This window comes from Notolabrus celidotus, chromosome 10, assembly GCF_009762535.1.
Source record: "Notolabrus celidotus isolate fNotCel1 chromosome 10, fNotCel1.pri, whole genome shotgun sequence".
Lineage (NCBI taxonomy): Eukaryota > Metazoa > Chordata > Actinopteri > Labriformes > Labridae > Notolabrus > Notolabrus celidotus.
Window position 1 is genome coordinate 14626028 of NC_048281.1, and position 18464 is coordinate 14644491.

Sequence of the window (18464 nt, forward strand, 5' to 3'; positions counted from 1 at the left end):
ACGAGTGTTTGTTCTGCCACTAAAAGGGCTCAGTATGCCTTCCTGCTCAGACCAAAATGTCAGCTTTCCCATATTTATTTTTATTTCTGGGGGTAAATCTGCAAAACTTTGCAAGGTCTGACATTGTTTTTGTGACCAAGCTTAAAAAATGTGAGCACTGAACAACACCAATGTGTACATGAGTTGTGTATATGTTAGGGCTGCAATGAAACAATGGAGTCTCTTTGAAGGTACTTATCTCCTTTAGCTGCAGATATGGGCTGTCTGGGAGAGGAAGTCCAGCTTTATACAAATTTAGAGATCAAAGTAAAACATCTAGTTTTTTAATGTATCATTACTTTCTATGCAGTTAGTTAACAACATTAAAGGAAATGTCTAATGATGCCGTTGGGTTATCACTGTAGCCTGTGGGCCTGCGTTTTACAGCAGCTATGGACAGTTTACAATTAAGTGGACAGTTTGGTTGGGCAATGATTAAATTGTTTTCAGTGTTGTAAATCATATAGTGTTATACAGTAAATGAGTATGTGTTTTTTTAAAAGATCTCTGATAAAGCTGCCATGAGGTTGTGGTTAGAGACGGGGAAGGCAGTGAGCATCCAAGCTGGATCTCTGCATGCGATTAACATACAGTGAAAAATAGCTCCTAGAAATATTGATACAACAAATGTTATCATGATGCATTTTTCATGATGTTGCCAAATTTGACATTTTCGAGATAACACCTCCTTGATGCTTACATAAGATTTACTTTTGAAGCATTTCATTTTAAAAGCACCATATTTTTCTGACTGATGATGTGAATGATGACTCACTCTGTTTCCCTTGAAGTCCTCTTAAAGCACTGATGTGCCCTCAGGACGACACAGATTTACAGCTAACTCCAGTATGCAGTCTGCTCCGACCCAATGCACAGGATTAGCTTGTATGCCTTTAACACCCACACAGTCCGCATATACGTATATATAAAGCAATGCTGATCCACATACATGCCAGAGGGAAGCTGACGTCATTGTCAACTTTTTTATGTTTTGCAGATGATTTACAGGACAGGAATGGCCTGTTCTTGTTTCAAAGTCTGTTTTTGCATTCAAATACCATGAAGCTGTCTTTAGTGGTTTGGTGGGCTTAGATTGGGTTAATTTCGGGGTAGGGTCAAACTTTGGGGTCACCTTGGAGGCTTATTATCTTGGATGTTATTCAACTAAGCATTCAAAGTTCAGTTCATGCTTGAGGCTCTTTATTGTACTTTACCCTCCTTTCGTCCCCACCCTTACTACCACTTTCCTGTCTCTACTCTCACTTTCCAACAGTAGCCAATAGCTAACACATTGTTAAGCAAACAGATTAAAAATGACAGATGGGTAGCATCTTTCAAATTTCAAAAAAGAGGTTTTGCAGGTCTGGCAACCTCAGATTGAGGACAAGTGTTCTGAGATGCTGCGTGTAGTAACAGGCCCTGCTGTTGGGCTGCTGGGGTAAGGAAAAAGTTAACATTGGCTAAGGGCTAAATGACTAATATTCTTTACAAAAACAAAAAATTGCTTCAGAGTTATTTGAAACTAGCTTATTACAGCCATGGTTGCAAGACACCACAGACTTGTGCTTACCGCCTTTATTCTTTAAGACGTATTTAAGTGTAGCTAGGCTAATGGGGATATGGGGTTAGAAACACAACTGATATTGAATGTCATAAATCTTTGATTAAAATAGCAGACAAACAAAATTGATTCTATGAATATCATTTATTGAATAGAAACTTTTTTGATAATTAACATGTTGCTAGCTCAGGAACAGCAGCTCCTTTCTCAGCTGTTACTCATAAAGCTACTATATAGCTGCTATCTGCTGTTTGTTAGCTAGTTATTGGACTTGTCAATAACTCAATAGACTTTTCATTAAATAGTCCTCGATATAGTAAGTTTGCCATTTTGTAGTGATGTCCAAATATATAGCCAGAGTTACGAAATATTTTGTGGACTTAAAGTACATGTTTTGTGAAAAGTAGCCTAATATTAGGCAAGCATAAAAATGCAAAAGAGCTGCCTTCAATGTGAATCCAGCATTTTACACCATAGTTCAATGTTTTTGTTTATCTCATTCTGAGTAGGTGTGTTGAATATGTTGTAGTGGCACTTTGGTTATTAATCTTTAATATAACAAAAAAACATATCTGTTGTCAGATAGACCTAAGTTGACAGAAACAAAGCCACTAACTGCTGGACAATGCACAGATTTGTTGGTTTGAAATACAGACCTTGGCCTTAATCAAAAGCCAATATTTCATGCACCTCAGCCTTATGTTCCATTGGACCATAACAAGCCAGCCATGGATGGTGGGATTTGTGAGAAGATGGTGATGAATTGGTTTTATATTGACCATGAACAGTTGGCTGAGGTCTCATGCACATTTTGGACTAAAGGTGGACAATTACTGCAGCTGCAATGAACAAATATTTTCATTGCTGATTAATACGTTTTGTTTAGTCTATGAAATCTCAGAGTATTGTGAAAAAATTGCCAATGATAATATTTTACAGCCAAAGCTGAAATTTTTAAATGCCTTGTTTTGGCTAGCCACTTTTTAAAACTCAGTTTTTATTAAATCTGTCAAAGAGAAAAAGTAACTCGTATTTGATTAGCCAAAACTTGGCAATGCTCAGGCTTTTACTGCAGTTTACAAATGTTAGCTTCCAGTATTCATCAAAATTATGGTTGATCATTTTCAGTCAATTGACTTATCAATAAATCATTTAAATGATTAATAATTATGGCTTACAGAGAGTTGTTGGACCTGCGGTGAGGTCATTTAGTGTTACCACATTACCAAACTCTGCTTGATAATGTTTCCAACCATCATCCAAAATAACCAACAATTTAACTTTCAACTACACAATCTGCACGTTCATTTCCTTTGATGTGATAAAAATATCCTCATGACATAATACTGATGCCTGTGTGGGGGCCATAGGAGCATGTGACAGTGGCACGGGAGCAGCTGGTTAGCTGACCTGGCCCCTCCCCCCTTCGCCTTAAGCTCGGACACAGGCGTGAAAAGATAACATCCTCCCCTGCTGTGGCCCTCTGAGGAATCTGTAGGTCTGGCCCACTCCTAGGTGGGTTGAGTGGGCCTGCGTTGGGCTGGAATGCCCCTCGAGCAGTTGCGTCAACAAGCATCGTGAAAGAAGCTGATTCCTGATCACCGCTCTCCATGATCACTTACAGTTAAAACTGCTTCTGTCATAAAGTAGAACCACAGCAACTTTAGTGACTTATGTTTGCCTTTCACATGACTAATTGATATACTGTGCTGCAGCACTTAAGCAGAGATGGTTGACTTTTTTACTCTTTGGTCTTTAGCAGCTAATGTGGGTCAAGATTTGAGCATGTAGTCACTAAAATCTGAAGAGCTCAGTCTGGCAGCTTATCTGTGATGTTTATGTGTCACATCTCTGCTAAATCACTGCAGTTGACTTGTTACTTGTTGCCCTCATATACTGTGACTATTCTGTGAATACTTCAGTAGTTTCTTTGACCATTACGCTGGCACGCATGCAATTCAAGTGCCCCATTGTTACCTCATTCTGTCCTCTTGTAGAGCTCTTATTTCAGCTGTCCCACACAAGACATGGTCGGTCTCTGACCAGACTGTAATTCTTGAGGAATGTGTATCTTTTGTTTGTGTTCGTCAACCCTGTGTCATTGTGCAGGTGGATACTGTGGGGTCAGATAACTTCATTGTGTGTGTGTGAGAGGGTGTTTAACTCCCCCAGGCAGCACAGCTGAGTGTGGGAGGGGCCATCTCCTCAGCCTGGGTGTGAGTCTGCTGCTTTCAGAAACAGAGCAGTCTGAAAAGGGAGGGCATGAGCACGAGTCTGTGAGGAGAAGCTCTCCAAACTTTTTTTTCAAGCACCTGTGTTTTTCTTCATTGGATATGCTAGCCGTGCTGTGCTTTTTGGGATCTAGCTTGGAGTTATCCTACCACAGCTGTTGATAATGCAGGGACGGGCTGGTAAAGCTCCCAAGAAGGAGCTGGTCATTGAGAGTCCGCAGCAGTACAGGAGCTCGGCTGTAGCTGAGGCTGAGGTAGACTCAGTACCACAGGTGGTGGTAAGTCGATCGAGGACTTCTCATAAGACAAATTAGACTTCTTGTTTGTTGGCTTGTCAAACTGATCTGACTCAGAAGTACGCCTTAAAGTATGTAGGGCTGTAAAGGTTAACCACAGTTATAAAGTCCCAAAGCAGGTGTCATGTGAATGTCTGTGCAGGTCCACTTTTGCCATCCCTGTCATTTAACACAACATTGTCAAACTCACATTTCCAAATTTGCAACATTAGCACCAGCAAAAATGAACGTTGAACTTTACCAGCACTTAACTACCTGTGGGAAAACACGGCACCGTTTTCTGGGGTTATTCTTAAAGACGACCTTGGCTTGTAAAGAATTTTATTTGGCTCAAAAGTCAACCGTGTGATAACTTCCTAGTTCCCTATGAAGAAGGGTAATGGTTGAATCTTCTTCAGAGTCATCTAAACAGTCGGTGGCAGAAGTGTCAGTAAGCAGAGAGGCACTACACAGCACCATTGTTCATTGCTGTAAGAGGGTGCAGTGATGGGAGAAGTGGGTGTTTCAGCTTAACAGCTGCTGGATCAATGTGGAGAGGGAGTGGAAGAGATGGCTTCATGAGTTTGTATTGTATGCTCTTTCCGGGATTTACTGTCTGTTAACTTTTGTGGAAAATGCTGAAAGTTTGTATACTTTTGCTTTACTCAAAAGTGTTTTTGGCATAATTGAGGAGACTAAAGTTGAATATCCTCAGACTACAAGTCATAAACTTAACAAGTGTTTTAAACAACTTTTTCCAAGACCTGCTAAAGTGACAATAATTCAGTACAAAGTTTGGGCTAGGTTTTCTGAAAATGGTTAAAGCTGTGGGTAAAGGGAATGACCAAGCTCTTAGTTGTGTACATACATTTTCCTGCTCAGCACTGAGTGGACTGTGTGGTTGACCACCTTCGGCCACTGACAAAGCAGTGTGAGAGAGAGCCCTGAGGGGCTCAAACGAAAACAAGTCAGTAACAATAGAGTGGAGTAGGAAATCCATCACTGCTGAGAAGAGGGAACCATCCCTTTAATAGTGGGGGCAAAAATTTCAGTGGAAGCTTTTAATAGCAGAACCTCTTTAGATCACAGGTGTTCTTGAGTTTCTGTAGAGATTTAAGACTGTAAAAGACAATGTTTGGAGAGAGGAAATGCAAGACTTTGTTTTGCATGAGGGTTTGTTAATTCACTTCCCTCTTCCCTGATATCAATTCATGTTGACAATACAGCTGTGTGGGCCTGCTCTTCTAAAAGTGTCACTGTCTGGTACAGGCTGTCTGGTCTCTGTGTAGAGATTGACAGATTAAAGGCATCCAAGTTGCTTCAGACAAGACAATGACACATACACACATCTAATCTCTTTCATGTTTTAATTCCTTCCTGTCTTACCTGTCCTACCTGCAGAAATCTTTGCATCAGTGGATCTGCTAATACCCCGTCGAAGTAGACAGAACAGACGTGGACAGATAAAACAAAAGGGCTATACCTGACTCAAAATGTGTCACATTGATTTTTTTGTTTCTTAATATCTCAGTTTAGCGCCTCACCGAGCTCTCACCAGCCTTATTGAGTCTCATGTTTTATCTGAAGATGCACATTTATCAGAATTTTCTACATTTGTTATGTAAGCACTGGGATTAAGCTGGATTACAATATTAAAGCTGACTATTTACCTATTGTTTTAACTCATGTCACCATACTTCTTAACTAGATGATTTTTGCCAGATGCTAGATTCAGTTAGCTAAAGTTAGCGATAGCACTGCCTTTGTGACAACTTTAACAGACACAATTTAAAAAATATATTTATTTAATTTATTGATTTATTTTCATAAAACAGCTTTTTTTTTTTTTTTAAGATTTTTACCAATGTTAGCAGTCTGTTTAAGAAGGATCAAGTCTCTAAAAGATTATTCAACTACTGGTAAAAAATCTGTCACTGAAGGAATCCATTGAACAAGCTGAGCAACCAACAAACCACTGAAAACCTTGTGAACAGTGACTGAAGGAATTCTAAACTAGAGGCTAGCAGAGCACTGACAGTTTTGACAGCATTACCTCAGCTAGCTAGTAGTTCCTTCTAAAGTAATGTTACAGATAAATATTAGTGATGGAGGTGTTTTTTTTTACACACAACAGTTTTTTGTATGTTTTTTTTAATGACCTGGTTTTAGTTTTGGTTTAGTTTTTCCAGGAGTACAGTTACTCAGAACAATAACTGCTGTAAGGTCATTTTGAGACTGTAAAGTTTACCACCTACCAAGCTATTGCTCTTGCTCTGTCTACAATGACACAGCTACAAAAACAAAGTGCAGAGAGTCAAATGACAAATGTGAGTAGACTTCAGGCTGTTATGAGTTTAAAGTCACAAAAAATGTTCTTGAAGTGTGACTCATTTAATTGCTACTACATTTCTGTTTGCCTCTATACAGCTGTGAAAAAATCTGAACTGATAATGTCAAAATCTTCTCATGCTGGCAGACATGTTGGCACCGTCTTTGCTCTGCTATTCCCTCCTTGTCCTTGAAACTGATACAAGGTCCTGCCCACCTCTGTCCGCACTCTGAGCTGTGCTTTGTTATTAACGAGGTTGCTAGCAACATGTATTTAACCAGGTCGATATCCATGACTCTCCCTCTGAGATCATGCGGGTGTTATCAGTCCCAGATGTGGAGGCAACATGCGAGCTGTGCTGTCACTCAGCCCTGAAGTCTGCCGATGCGTCACCATTCATTTTGTGCTCTGCCGTCTCTCTGGCTGTGAGATTTATCCTCCCATCCCATCAGCTGGAAGTGTTGACAGCTTGTTCTCCATCTAATGGCTACTGCGTCTTTGCAGTGCATAAGCTCTCTCCAGGCTCTACAATTGGAGTTTAGTGGGTCAATACTTAAACATTTCGAACATCCTACATCATGACTGACATAAATCTATAATCACCCTTTGATGACATTGCCACATCTGCTCTGGGGAGTCAGCTACACTACATCCTCTGATTCACTGAAACTTTCACAGTGATGAAGGTTTGTTTGTTTCATGCTTAAGAGGATAATTGTGTTCTTTGATGTGATTAACGTTGTAGTGTATTTCTTTTCTTGTTTCTTTGACTTACGTGTCATGCATGATTGCTCTCACGGAGGGATAAGCTCATCAGACCTTCCCTGCTGCTGCTGAGACTGATGCATTTTCTGTGGGCAGATGGAGCTCTTATAGACTGATTGTAGAGTCACTAACAGATAGCATGTCTTGGTGAAACCCAATGTCGTGTAACGGTACAGTTATATCAATCAAACTCTGTAGAGGACTGTCTATGCACAGCAACATCCCTGCTCCTGTGAACAGTTATGCTCTGTCAATGGAATCTGGGTTTGCACAGATATATTAGCCTCCTTAGTTTTATGCACTCTATTCTTAGTGTAGATATCAATCAATCAATCTTTATTTGTATAGCCCCAAATCACAACAAATGTTATCTCAAGATGCTTTTACAAACATAACAGGTCTAGACCACTCTATGTCAAATTATTAACAAAGACCCAACACCAAGACAGGATAAGACTCAGTCTTACCTCGACTTAATCCACCATGAGCATTGCACCTTGCAGTATTTAACAAGTTACAACAGCAAGGAAAATTTCCTTTCCAACAGGCAGAAACCTCGAGCAGAACCAGACTCATGTTAGACAGCCGTCTGCCTCGACTGATGTGTAAGATATATCAAATTAGACGTGCTCGGGCATCAGTTGAACAAAGGCCGCTTTGCTTTGTCTTGAAATACAACACTACTTCTTTGCTCACACTGGTTGTGTGGTTACATTTTTCATGTACACAGTAACTGCAGCTGTTACTCTTACTCAAAATACAATCAGGTCCCATTAAGAGTGTACTCTGTTTTTGTTTTCCAGGTGAAACCGAAGGTGATCGAGCCGCTGGACTATGAAAATGTGCTGGTGCAAAGGAAGACACAAATCCTCAGTGATGTCCTCCGAGAAATGCTGCAGTTCCCCCTGGAGGACTTTGAAGTGAGTTTAACACCTGTTTTGTGGATGTGTGCTGGACAAAATGTGCCACGTTGGAAAAAAATATAGCAGAAGCAATACTGTGGTGGAGCTGGCAGTTGGTTTTGTAGCTGGGATTAAAAGGTGTGGAGTAAGATTTGAAGAGTTTAAATTATGTACAAGCTCCAGGAGGTGTGATAACACGGCTAGATTTAGGGCTGTGTTTACTTCTGAGGCTAATCTTTGAACTAATGTGGAAAATAAGGCACTTTAGGTGATATATATCTGTGGTTTAATGGCATAACCATGGATGGAAAGATCTCACAGCTCCATTGTTTACACTATCACTCATTAAGAAGTGTTTTTGAGAATTTGCTCCATATAAGGACACAACATTATTTCTTGTCGACATCATTATTCTCCCGCCCACTCGTGTGTTATATTTGTTGTCTTTTCCTTTAGTCAGGGTGTGGTCGGGGTGTTGTGAGTAATGGGTGGGGTCGTTAACACAAGCTTTCTTTCTGTTTACATCCCTCCGTGCTGTAGCGAGTGCGGGGTCAGGGGCCATCTGTTTAATTGGCTCATTCTGTCTTCAATGTTGTGACAGAGCAAGTGTTATCTGCAGCCACATTGTACCGGACGTACGCTCCCTCACACGTTTCCATGCTGAGGACGGAAAATGTAAAGTGGAAATCTGGCTCGGTGCTGGATCTACAGGAAACGAGACTTCTTTGAAAGATATTCCTGCCAGCAGCAGCAATGAGACATGGAGCATATCAGCACATCTTACCCTGTCACTCCGTCTCACGGTCCAGTGGAAATTTTATAGAGTCTGGACTTTTATTGTTATAGCTCTCATGGCAGTGAGTCAGTATTTCTCACAGTGATGACTTTAACATCTTTTGTCTGAATGCTGACACTGGAGAATATGACAGTATGAATAAGAATAATTTCTATGATTTATATACTGTAACAAATGTTGTAAAAAGTTACTGTTTATTATAACATAGCAGTATAAAACTGTTTTTGATGCATTTTAAGATGCTTCCTCCTTCCTATACCTTAATCTGTAAATCTGGGGCAGTTCTCCATTTCACTGCGGTAAATTTTCCTGACATTAACAATTCTCAGGGATTTCTTAAAATCTTCAGCAACAGCACAAATGAGAGTGAGGTTCACAGAAAGTTTATACAAAACATTAAGCTGCAATGCGGGTTGAAAAAATCAATGGGAAGACAGATCTGAGAAAGAGCTTTGGTTAAGAAGGCAAACGTTGTGCTGCTTCATTACAGTCTTTCTAGTACAATCACATCACATCCAAAATAAGGTGTTAAATTATACCGCCCAAGAGTGGGAGAGGATTACTCTGAACTGCAATGTCCCTCTAATCTACTTTGGGATGGAACCATTGATTGTGTCAGACTCCTTCTCTCCTTCTCCTCAACAGGTCCTATTGTCACCCAACCCAAAAATGAGTGACGTTCAAGTTAATCGACTCCTATCGGGTCCTAAAAGACAACATTTCATCTTGTGTCAAGTCGTATCTTTTAACTCAAATCACTAGATGCATAAACATGCATTGATGTTGTAGAATAAAGTTTTCAAATTAAATTGAAGTCTCAGCCAATAGGTATTAAACTACACGAAGAAGGATTTTGTTGAAAGCTGCTAGCAGGGATAGCTTAATATGTAAATAGCTCTGAAGTTTGGCCCCATTTTACCAAAGCAAATGACAATGAGGTGGTAAAATGCACTTTATGTTGCTAGATAATGTCTTGCAAGGAGGGGGCACACAATCACCAAAGCCAAGTACATCAGCAATTTATATCAAATTAAACCAAAATGCAGTAGCTTGGAATGTTGGGGATTGAAAAACTCCACTGTCAACCCCAGCTGCTGCAGCATGAGGAACTTCCATCCCCATCCTCCACACAGAGCAGCCGTGGTAATCACACCCTAACTTTATAACAAGTCCCATCAGGAAAAAATAGGGAATCCTGAAAAACTTGAAATCGGATCATTAAACAGGCTTGATAATATTGTCAGTAATAATAAGCATTAACAGTCCTCGTCTATCAATGTCATGCACTTTTAACACAAAACAAATAAGAAACCATTTTCAACACTGAGAAACCCAGATAGGTTTCAAATCGATCTGTCCTTTTAAATACATAACCGTGCAATGATGACAGTAACTTTGGCTTTCTTGTCATTTGAGAATGAACACCTTTTCTGTATTTCAATCAGGAGAGACACAATTTGAATATTAAAGGTTATTTATTACAACTGAATGAAGAGAGTACCCCTAGAGTCCAGACACTGGTGGTGGTGGCTGATGAATTCTAGGAATTGAAGACTTGCAGAGACCAGGTGGAGATGGGGAGGTGGAGGGTTGAGCACCATCAATGCAAGAAGGACCTAGCAGGAGAGAGAGGCACATTTAAAAAGACAGCAGAAAGTTGATAGGCTGACGATAAGGGCATGCCACTGAGCTGTTGGATGACAGCCACCGCTGATTAGCCAATGACAGCTCCAGAGCATGCAGCTGGAAGCGGGTGAGCTATTGAACGAGGGAGAGGAGAGTTAAACAACTGCTGTGATTGCTTTATAGTCTTCCTGTCTGAACTTTCGCTAGAGCTACATTAGTGATAAAAGGAGTAAAAGAGGTGTCTTAAAAACAAAAAATTATTTCTAACCCAGATCACTTAACCCGGCTATGTCACTAGTTAAATATGTAACGTGTATTTTGAAGCCAAGATTCTTCAACAGTTAGGGTAGTGTACAAACTTACATACATGGAGTGAAAAGAATAAAAGGTAAAAATAAATGCTTCTCTCTTGGTTTGGCTTTGAAAGAAGTCCTGGGCTGTTACAGTGTACAAAGGCCACCTGTTTGAAAGGGGGGTAGTCTTGACTTTGTCTTCTCTTGTGTCATACTCCTGCAGCCTGCTGCCATGAACATAACACACCAGCTTTACACACAAACCGTACGTTGTCAGGGGCTGACAGGTGATTCTGACTAGAAAAAAACCCACTACAGGCACAGTGATTGAACCCAACATCTGTTCTGACTTCCCCAGACTCTTGTTCAAGTGTAGTTTAATCTGCTCCTGTGTCAAGGCTCTCTCTGTGTTATATGTGTCATACAGAAACCTTAAAATTTCACGTAGACAGGGCTAAGTACACAGAGTTAGTTGGGGGAGGAATCAAGGCCATAACAGGCTAAGGGAGCTCTTCTGTGTGTTGTTATTTTTGTATAAAGGTTTTTGGCTGCTCCTCAGTAGAAGAAACAGCTACCAGGTGGCTTTTTTTATCTAATCTCCTACTGGCAAATCAAAAGTCATGTGTTGGTACTGGTCCTTTAAAAAAATGGTTTATATCATCTTCATCTGGTTTTGATCTCAAAGCAGTTGGCATGAGGTAGCTCTGTGCAGGTCTCCCTCTCAAGGTTTCAAGAAAACATTTGTAGAGGATTACCAGAAGTAGGTCCTTCCTTCCCTGAACTCAATGCAATGTATACTTTATGTCTGGGCCACTCCCCAACCTAAAAACCTCCAAATCTGAGTAACTTTATTCTCTTTCTCCAATTTACAGAATCAACCAAAGTTGCTTGTCTTTAAGATGAAGCTGGTGATGTTCTACTTTTCCCTGTTATTATCAACAAATACAAGAACATTTCAAATCTAAGTGTTAGTTGCGGAATAAATATGTGTCCACATAAACTACCTCTTTGTGGCCCCCACCAAAGATTCACTTGTACACACAGAGGATGTAATTATTACAAAAGAATCACAACAAAAGTTTGTATCTGCACAGAACTGTAGCTGATAGGTCCACACTGACACAGGACAAATATCGCAACAACTCTTGAAGAGATTAGCATCTTTTTTTCCTGGACATTCGTGCTCCCAGAGGACGAATCATTCCAGCTTTGGTGATCCTTCAAGTTTACTTCAATTACTACCATATGGTAAATTATTTGATTTGGTTTCCTCCTAAATACCTGAAAAACTGATGGCTTTGGCCACAGCTAATCCTTTTTGTAAGTTGCTAATTTCCAAATACAGGCATGCCAACATGCTAAATAGAAGAAAATAGAGCTTCTAGAATGACTTTTGATGCTTATTCTTGTTTAAAATTGGCTAACTATTTTACCAAGACATCTTTGTGCTGTATTTCTAGACAACATTTCTCTAATGATAATAAACGCTTAATTTGTAAGGGTCTATATCCTGACTTAGCCACATATTTGATGGACAATTGACTGTTTCTGTCCATAGGATTGTCTACATTTTTAATGAACAAATGTGTCAGACACGCAGTAATGTGGCTAAATTTGTAAGCATTAAGCTGCAGAAGGAGGGAAATAAAATGTCGATGGAGTCCTGCTTAAAGTAGCTATATCCTGAGCTGCATCAGGACATATTTCACCAGAGAAAATTGAGGTGCTCCCTGTCGACTTGTTGCCCAATTAAATGTTTCCTGCTGTCCACTTCCCGGCTTCCTCTCACCTCCATGCCTGTTTATTTCTGCTGCCGGGAGGGAAAAGATTGTCATCTTGCCTGCAGGAAACCTGGCTAGCAGAGAGGAAGTGGAGCTTTCAGGTTAACAAATGTGAGATCGCTAAGGAATTTCTCATTTACACGACCGGTGCTCAGTTAAAAGCAAGGTCACTTAGAGGAAGAGAGAGACAAAGGGGGAAGACCGTAGTTTCACAATTAAGCCTAATTGTCATTTCTGATCTCAGGATATGAGACTGCAGTGATGATGAACTTCCTAAATTCTATTGTTTTTAATGATTCCAGTTCAAAATAAATATTTTATTTGTCTAAAAAAGAGCTAAAAGTTACATTCTTTATGTATATTGAAAGACTACAAATATATTCAACTATCTTAATGTTTGTGAAAGTCCAGCGAAATTAAATGGACACTATTATATTTCCAGGTTACAATCATAATACAATGAAAATATGTTTAAAACCTCACTCATGTTATGTTGCTCAAACATACTCACACTTTATCATCAGAAACATTGAAAACTGATTTGGCCTGCAGTAAATTGTGTTGTAAACCAATGACATGGATCATGATCTAACTTCAAACACTTGCAATTTGCATGAAATCTGTTTGGTAAAATATAACCATGCACCACATCCCCCACACAGAAATTGTGGTTTCTTCACACTCCAGCTAAAGAGCACATAGAGTAAACATTCACTTGTTTCCATTTAACTCAGACAGCTGAGCTGTTATCACTTAGTGGTTGTATTTATATTTCACTCATGCTCCCAGGGATTATGTTTTGTGAAATGCATTTTATTTTTAAATATCAGAACTAATCCTCCTGACAAGACCTGTTGGGGACTGTGATATTGTTGCACAAAGCGGTATTATACTCAGTGCAAGTTTATGGAGAGCTTCAGCCATCACAAAAGGCACACTTAACAGATAACTGACCAATTAAGTTAAATGGTATAATAATATTTATAAACTTACAATATAACACTTTTTGAAGTATTGCAATAGTTGTAGAATATATTTCACTGGGATGCTGGTACCACATTACCATTACCCTCTGAACTGTATTCAGCAGACTGTGAGTCAATGTGAGTGCTTGGCTTTTTTCGAAACAGCCTGCTACATACTACCTACTAATAGTAGGCAGTAGGTATTGCCTACTACACACTGCATTTGAATTTAGTATATAGTATGACTGTTCTGTTCGATCTGTGTTGCAGTACGCTGGGCCAGACGTCACTAGATTTCCAGTTTCAGAATGCAGATGTAAACAACAGCCAAGCTGATAGAAAAACTGCTTCTTTAGCATCCACTTGTGATTTTAAAAGATAGGAAGTGGTTTATATGGAATTTTATAATTTTCACAGCACCTAAAAACTGAGTTCCCCCCGTCAAAAAAGAAGACAACAGAAAAAAAAGCGGAACGAGCGCTGTGCATTGTGGGAAACAGTACGTGAGGCAGACTGGTCCAATGCATACTGAGAAATGTTCCTGAATCAGTAGACATCCGGGGAGTTTTGGCTTACTACAGATTTCGCTCTTGTTCACATACTACATACTGAATTTTGGCCAAATCATTACTTACTGCTAGTATAGTAGGCGGTTTCAAAAACAGCCCTTGTGTTACAAATGTTTGTTCTGACTCAGTACTTTCACATTCAATCCATGAAGAATTGGCAGAACGAGTGGCAGTAATGTGTTTGCTATATAAAAAATGAATTTAACATTATGGTACCTTATCAAGAAAGTTACATATATAAACAATGGATAAAAAAGGAAAAGGAAATTTCATGTTTTGTAAGTAAAACTTTATATGAAGCACAGTGTTTAGCCAGCAATACTAGCAGCATTTCTTGTTATTAAATTAGCTCCATTAGTTTTCTGCTTCATTCCAGCTGAAATACCTGTTTGATGGATTACAGTAAATTTATTCACGTACCTTCCAAAGATATGACATTTAAAGTAACAACAGTTGATCTTTATGTTCAGAGCTTTGTGACAAACGTTAGCATGCCAACAAGCTAAAGATAGATAGTGCCTGTAGTAAACAGTGAATGGGCCCAAAATCGGCTTGTTATTGCTCTAATTTCCACAGCAAAGGTTTTCCCTCACAGAGCAGGCAGTATGGTTGTGGATATTCAGTCTTCGGTAAATATGATTCAAAAGAGCTAAAGAGTTTAGATTTTTGCTCTGAACTGAAAAAGCCATTTGGCACCAGTACACAGTGAACCTGTTGCTCGTTAATGAAAGGCCCAAATGAAGCATTAGAGAAGCGCCTGCACAACAGTGGCAGAGAGCCAGACTTCAGGGTGTGTCAGTGGGCCGTGGGGCTGAACAGTGTCAAGCATCCTGCCTCCTTCACTTACTGCCTCTTTAAACCCTCAGAGAAATATCAGCCCTCTTTAAAATTGGAATAATATTTGAAAGAACACCACTGAGAAACTGCGTCCAGCTGAGACCACAATAGGGAGTAATGGTGTCCCGCTTGAGCAATGTCTCCCACACTTTGTTGTAACTTCATTTTTACAGTGTTTTCATGTTTGTTCTGATTCTCGTTTAAAACTCCTGCAATGTTTTTCAGATTTCTACTTTGAGGCGGCAAGGGAGAACACTCCACTCTACAGTGCCTGAAAATGCAGAGAGAGACGCGCAGAGTCTGTTTGTCCAGGAGGTAAGCTGATTTGAAGGCCCTGAAAACAGGTTTTCTTCATTAGTTTCTTTGGTTTGCCAAATTATGGTTTATTTTTTGTCTTTATGAGGTTTTGTTCCAACTTTTCTCATTGGAACAAGCTGAATAAATGTGGATACATAAAAACACAAAACATTTATTTTACTAGTTTATCACTGGGAAAATATGAAGCAGTAATCCAGGGAAACAGTCAGTGTAGAAGTTTTAAAGACACAGTTAAAAACTACAGGTAAAGTCAATGACTCAATGTAAGTCCTGCATCCATAAGTTCACAAATAAGTGTGTTGATGTTCAAAAGACTAAGTGAAAAATCAAGCACTGTAAAGACACACAAGTGAAGACTGGCAGTTCAAGGTTTGGTACAAAAGGTAAGGAGCAGGTTGGGAAAGATAATCACCTGCACATAAACCACATGGACCCACTGCTGCAGAATAGTGGCACTAAAGTGACTTATGACCCCATTTGTGGCCTAATGTTAGCCGAAAAGTACACAGCACATCACAGCAGATCAGGAAACCTCTTCATTTCATGTATCAAGCTAATTGTTGCATTTATTTTACTTTAAGTAGCCTCTAGAAGCTGCTCCATAAATGGTGTCATGGCTCATTACAGATAATTACTGGAGGCAGCTGGACTATTTGTACCAGATTTCCTCAGTTATATCTATTTATGCCCAGGGAAGTAGGAATGATACAATGCAATTAATTGTACTCTCTACAAGATTATCAAACTCCTGGTTATATTCTATCAGTGTTGGTTTGAACTCTGTGCTGAGCCTTGAACGCATCTGTCATCAAACAGTTTTATTTTAATTGGGATTGGCTGCAGTTAAAGTTCACGGCAGTTCAATTCCTGTTGCTGCTGATAAAAATATGAATTATGGCTGCAAGTAGAGAAACATATTTTCCTCCAGCTACCATCATCCAGCCCTACACACCACTCTTACTGTTTTCCTTTAAGCCAGTCGCCAACTGGATGCCAAAAGTTAACCCACCAGGTCAAAGGTCAGTGTTCAGGGAGCCTTGTCAGAAGTCATAAAGAAACTTAAACTCCTGGTCAAGTGTTGTGTGACATCACCAAGACAGCTGTGCAGATGAACGCAGCAGGAACCTCTCTGTTTCCGATCACTCTCCTGATCAGGTTGCATCTCGGCTCCCAGTAGGAGGGTTTCTTGTAAACGCACGTATCTTTGGAGAAGAGATACCACTGCACTGACTCTAACAATGAACAGATGTCTCATTTCCAAGTGGAGGGAGGTACAGAAACACTCCCTTTCAGTTTGTACCGGTGGGTGGTTGGACTGAGGTGGAGTGTGAACACTTACCATGCACTCCTTTTTTTCCCAAGAATCTCACTGCATGTGGGCTTTAATTGATGCTCAAAACAACCATTGTACGCTGATTCTTAGAACAACTGTGTGATCTCATGTTACTCATCAGGAGAGTTAAACACAACATTTTTCAAAGTGCATCATCTCGTGGATGGTTTCTTTTTCTGCTTTATTGACTCAAACTGAATCTTAAGGATGATCAGAAGGGGGGGTCCACAGACCACAGTACATACTGAACCTGGCTAAGTCTGCTCTTTAAAAAGTTGTATAAATTCACAAAAACATGGATGGACCTAGCAAACTGATTTATTTATAACAAGTCTCTGAACTCGAACACTGAACATTGCATTCGTCAACATGTTGTTGTAACAACGGTTGTGTTGATTTTGGTGAACTCTGGCTTGGGCTGATCTGGTCCAAGTTTTCTTCTTGAAATCCCAACTTGAGTGACAAGTTGTTTTTCTTTTTCCATCAACAGAGGTTGTGTTTTGCATTGCACCCATTCACAATGTGTCTCTGCCTCCTCCCAATGTACAACAATTAAGCCAACAGTGAAGTCTTGCTTCTTTCACTAACTGAAGCACAGGTTTAACTCAGAGATAAAACAGAAAGATCCCTCAGGCAGGTACCGTCAACAGTTTAACTCTTTTGTCAGTTTAAAGCCAACACTCACATTATTGAAAAGGTCAGTTACAGTCATATTCAAATTTGTCATGTTTTCTCTCCCATTTTTTACATCAGCTAGCTAATTAAAACTAACATTCTCAGAAAAAATACAAATTAGGACATCACTCAGCATGATGATAACTAACTATAGTGACAGAAGCTATGTTGGAGTAATGATTATATGATGTGCATTTTGATTTTCAAGTTTGACACATGTCCCATCTGTTTACATGTAGGAGGCAAGCTTTATGACTTATTCTGCAGCTAGTCATTAGGGGAAGCTTTAAATCCCTTGTTTTTGATATCGTGGAGCTGTTATTTTAGAAAGATTATTTATGATCACACCATGCTACTCCGCTCTCTGTGATCTAGTTGAATTATGGGTAATTGAGGCCCCAAGTTGACTTTAAATAAGAATAAATGGAAACGAAGAAGCAGACTTCTGATTCTTCATTTTTTATGATTTTTTGACACTTTCCATTTTGAGTCTGAGCATGCTGTTATCCTGATGCTAAATTAGCAGAGGTTTATAATGCTTCTGCGAAAGTGCTAATGAGTGTAAAACAGTGTCTGAAACTTTCCCCCTCCTTTTCTGACACAGGAATTTAAGGCGCAGCTTCAACATTGGAGTATTTGAGTTGTTATGAGATCGTGAACTCATGTTCAACTTAGTTATTCTCTAAAGATAGCTTCAAAAACTATAAATTGATTTGAAAAAAAAGACTGTTTGAAAGTATGCACTCTTATCCCTCTTTTAAAAATAATGAAACCTCATCTCTCTTTATAACTGCAAGCATGCAGATATCTAATCACCGCTTTAAAGTTCGAATGCTCTTTTTTACAAGCTGCACTGTACGCTGTAAAAGCTGTTATAGCTGTATGACATTTGTTTCCATTTTCTTCTCAGTGCATTAAAGCCTACAAGTCCGACTGGCATGTCGTCAACTACAAGTACGAGGACTATTCTGGAGACTTTCGACAGCTACCGAAGTAAGTGTTGTTTAAAACCTCAACACTGCTTTTGACAGCGGTAATATGATGGTGTACCAACACATTCTTACAATGGGCAAGTAAGAACAGATACTGCAATGACTATTACACATAATATATGGATGCCAGAGGTTTTAAACTGAAGAACAAACAGTCAAACACATTTTTTTGTGTTT

The 18464-nt window shown here is 39.5% G+C and overlaps 1 protein-coding gene across 3 annotated transcripts in view; it reads left to right on the forward strand.

The window, feature by feature from the left end:
* LOC117820029 (dedicator of cytokinesis protein 9-like) overlaps positions 1-18464 on the forward strand; it is a 92644-nt gene that overhangs the window by 35862 nt on the left and 38318 nt on the right. The window contains exons 1-4 of one of the 3 annotated variants that reach the window (XM_034693649.1): positions 3858-4109; positions 8004-8120; positions 15195-15284; positions 18206-18288. In XM_034693649.1, coding sequence (XP_034549540.1) covers positions 3996-4109; positions 8004-8120; positions 15195-15284; positions 18206-18288 — 404 coding nt within the window. In that variant the 5' untranslated portion in view covers positions 3858-3995. Of the gene's footprint in view, positions 1-3857; positions 4110-7100; positions 7122-8003; positions 8121-15194; positions 15285-18205; positions 18289-18464 lie in introns of those variants that run through there. The other 2 variants (XM_034693650.1, XM_034693648.1) reach the window with 2 other exon arrangements.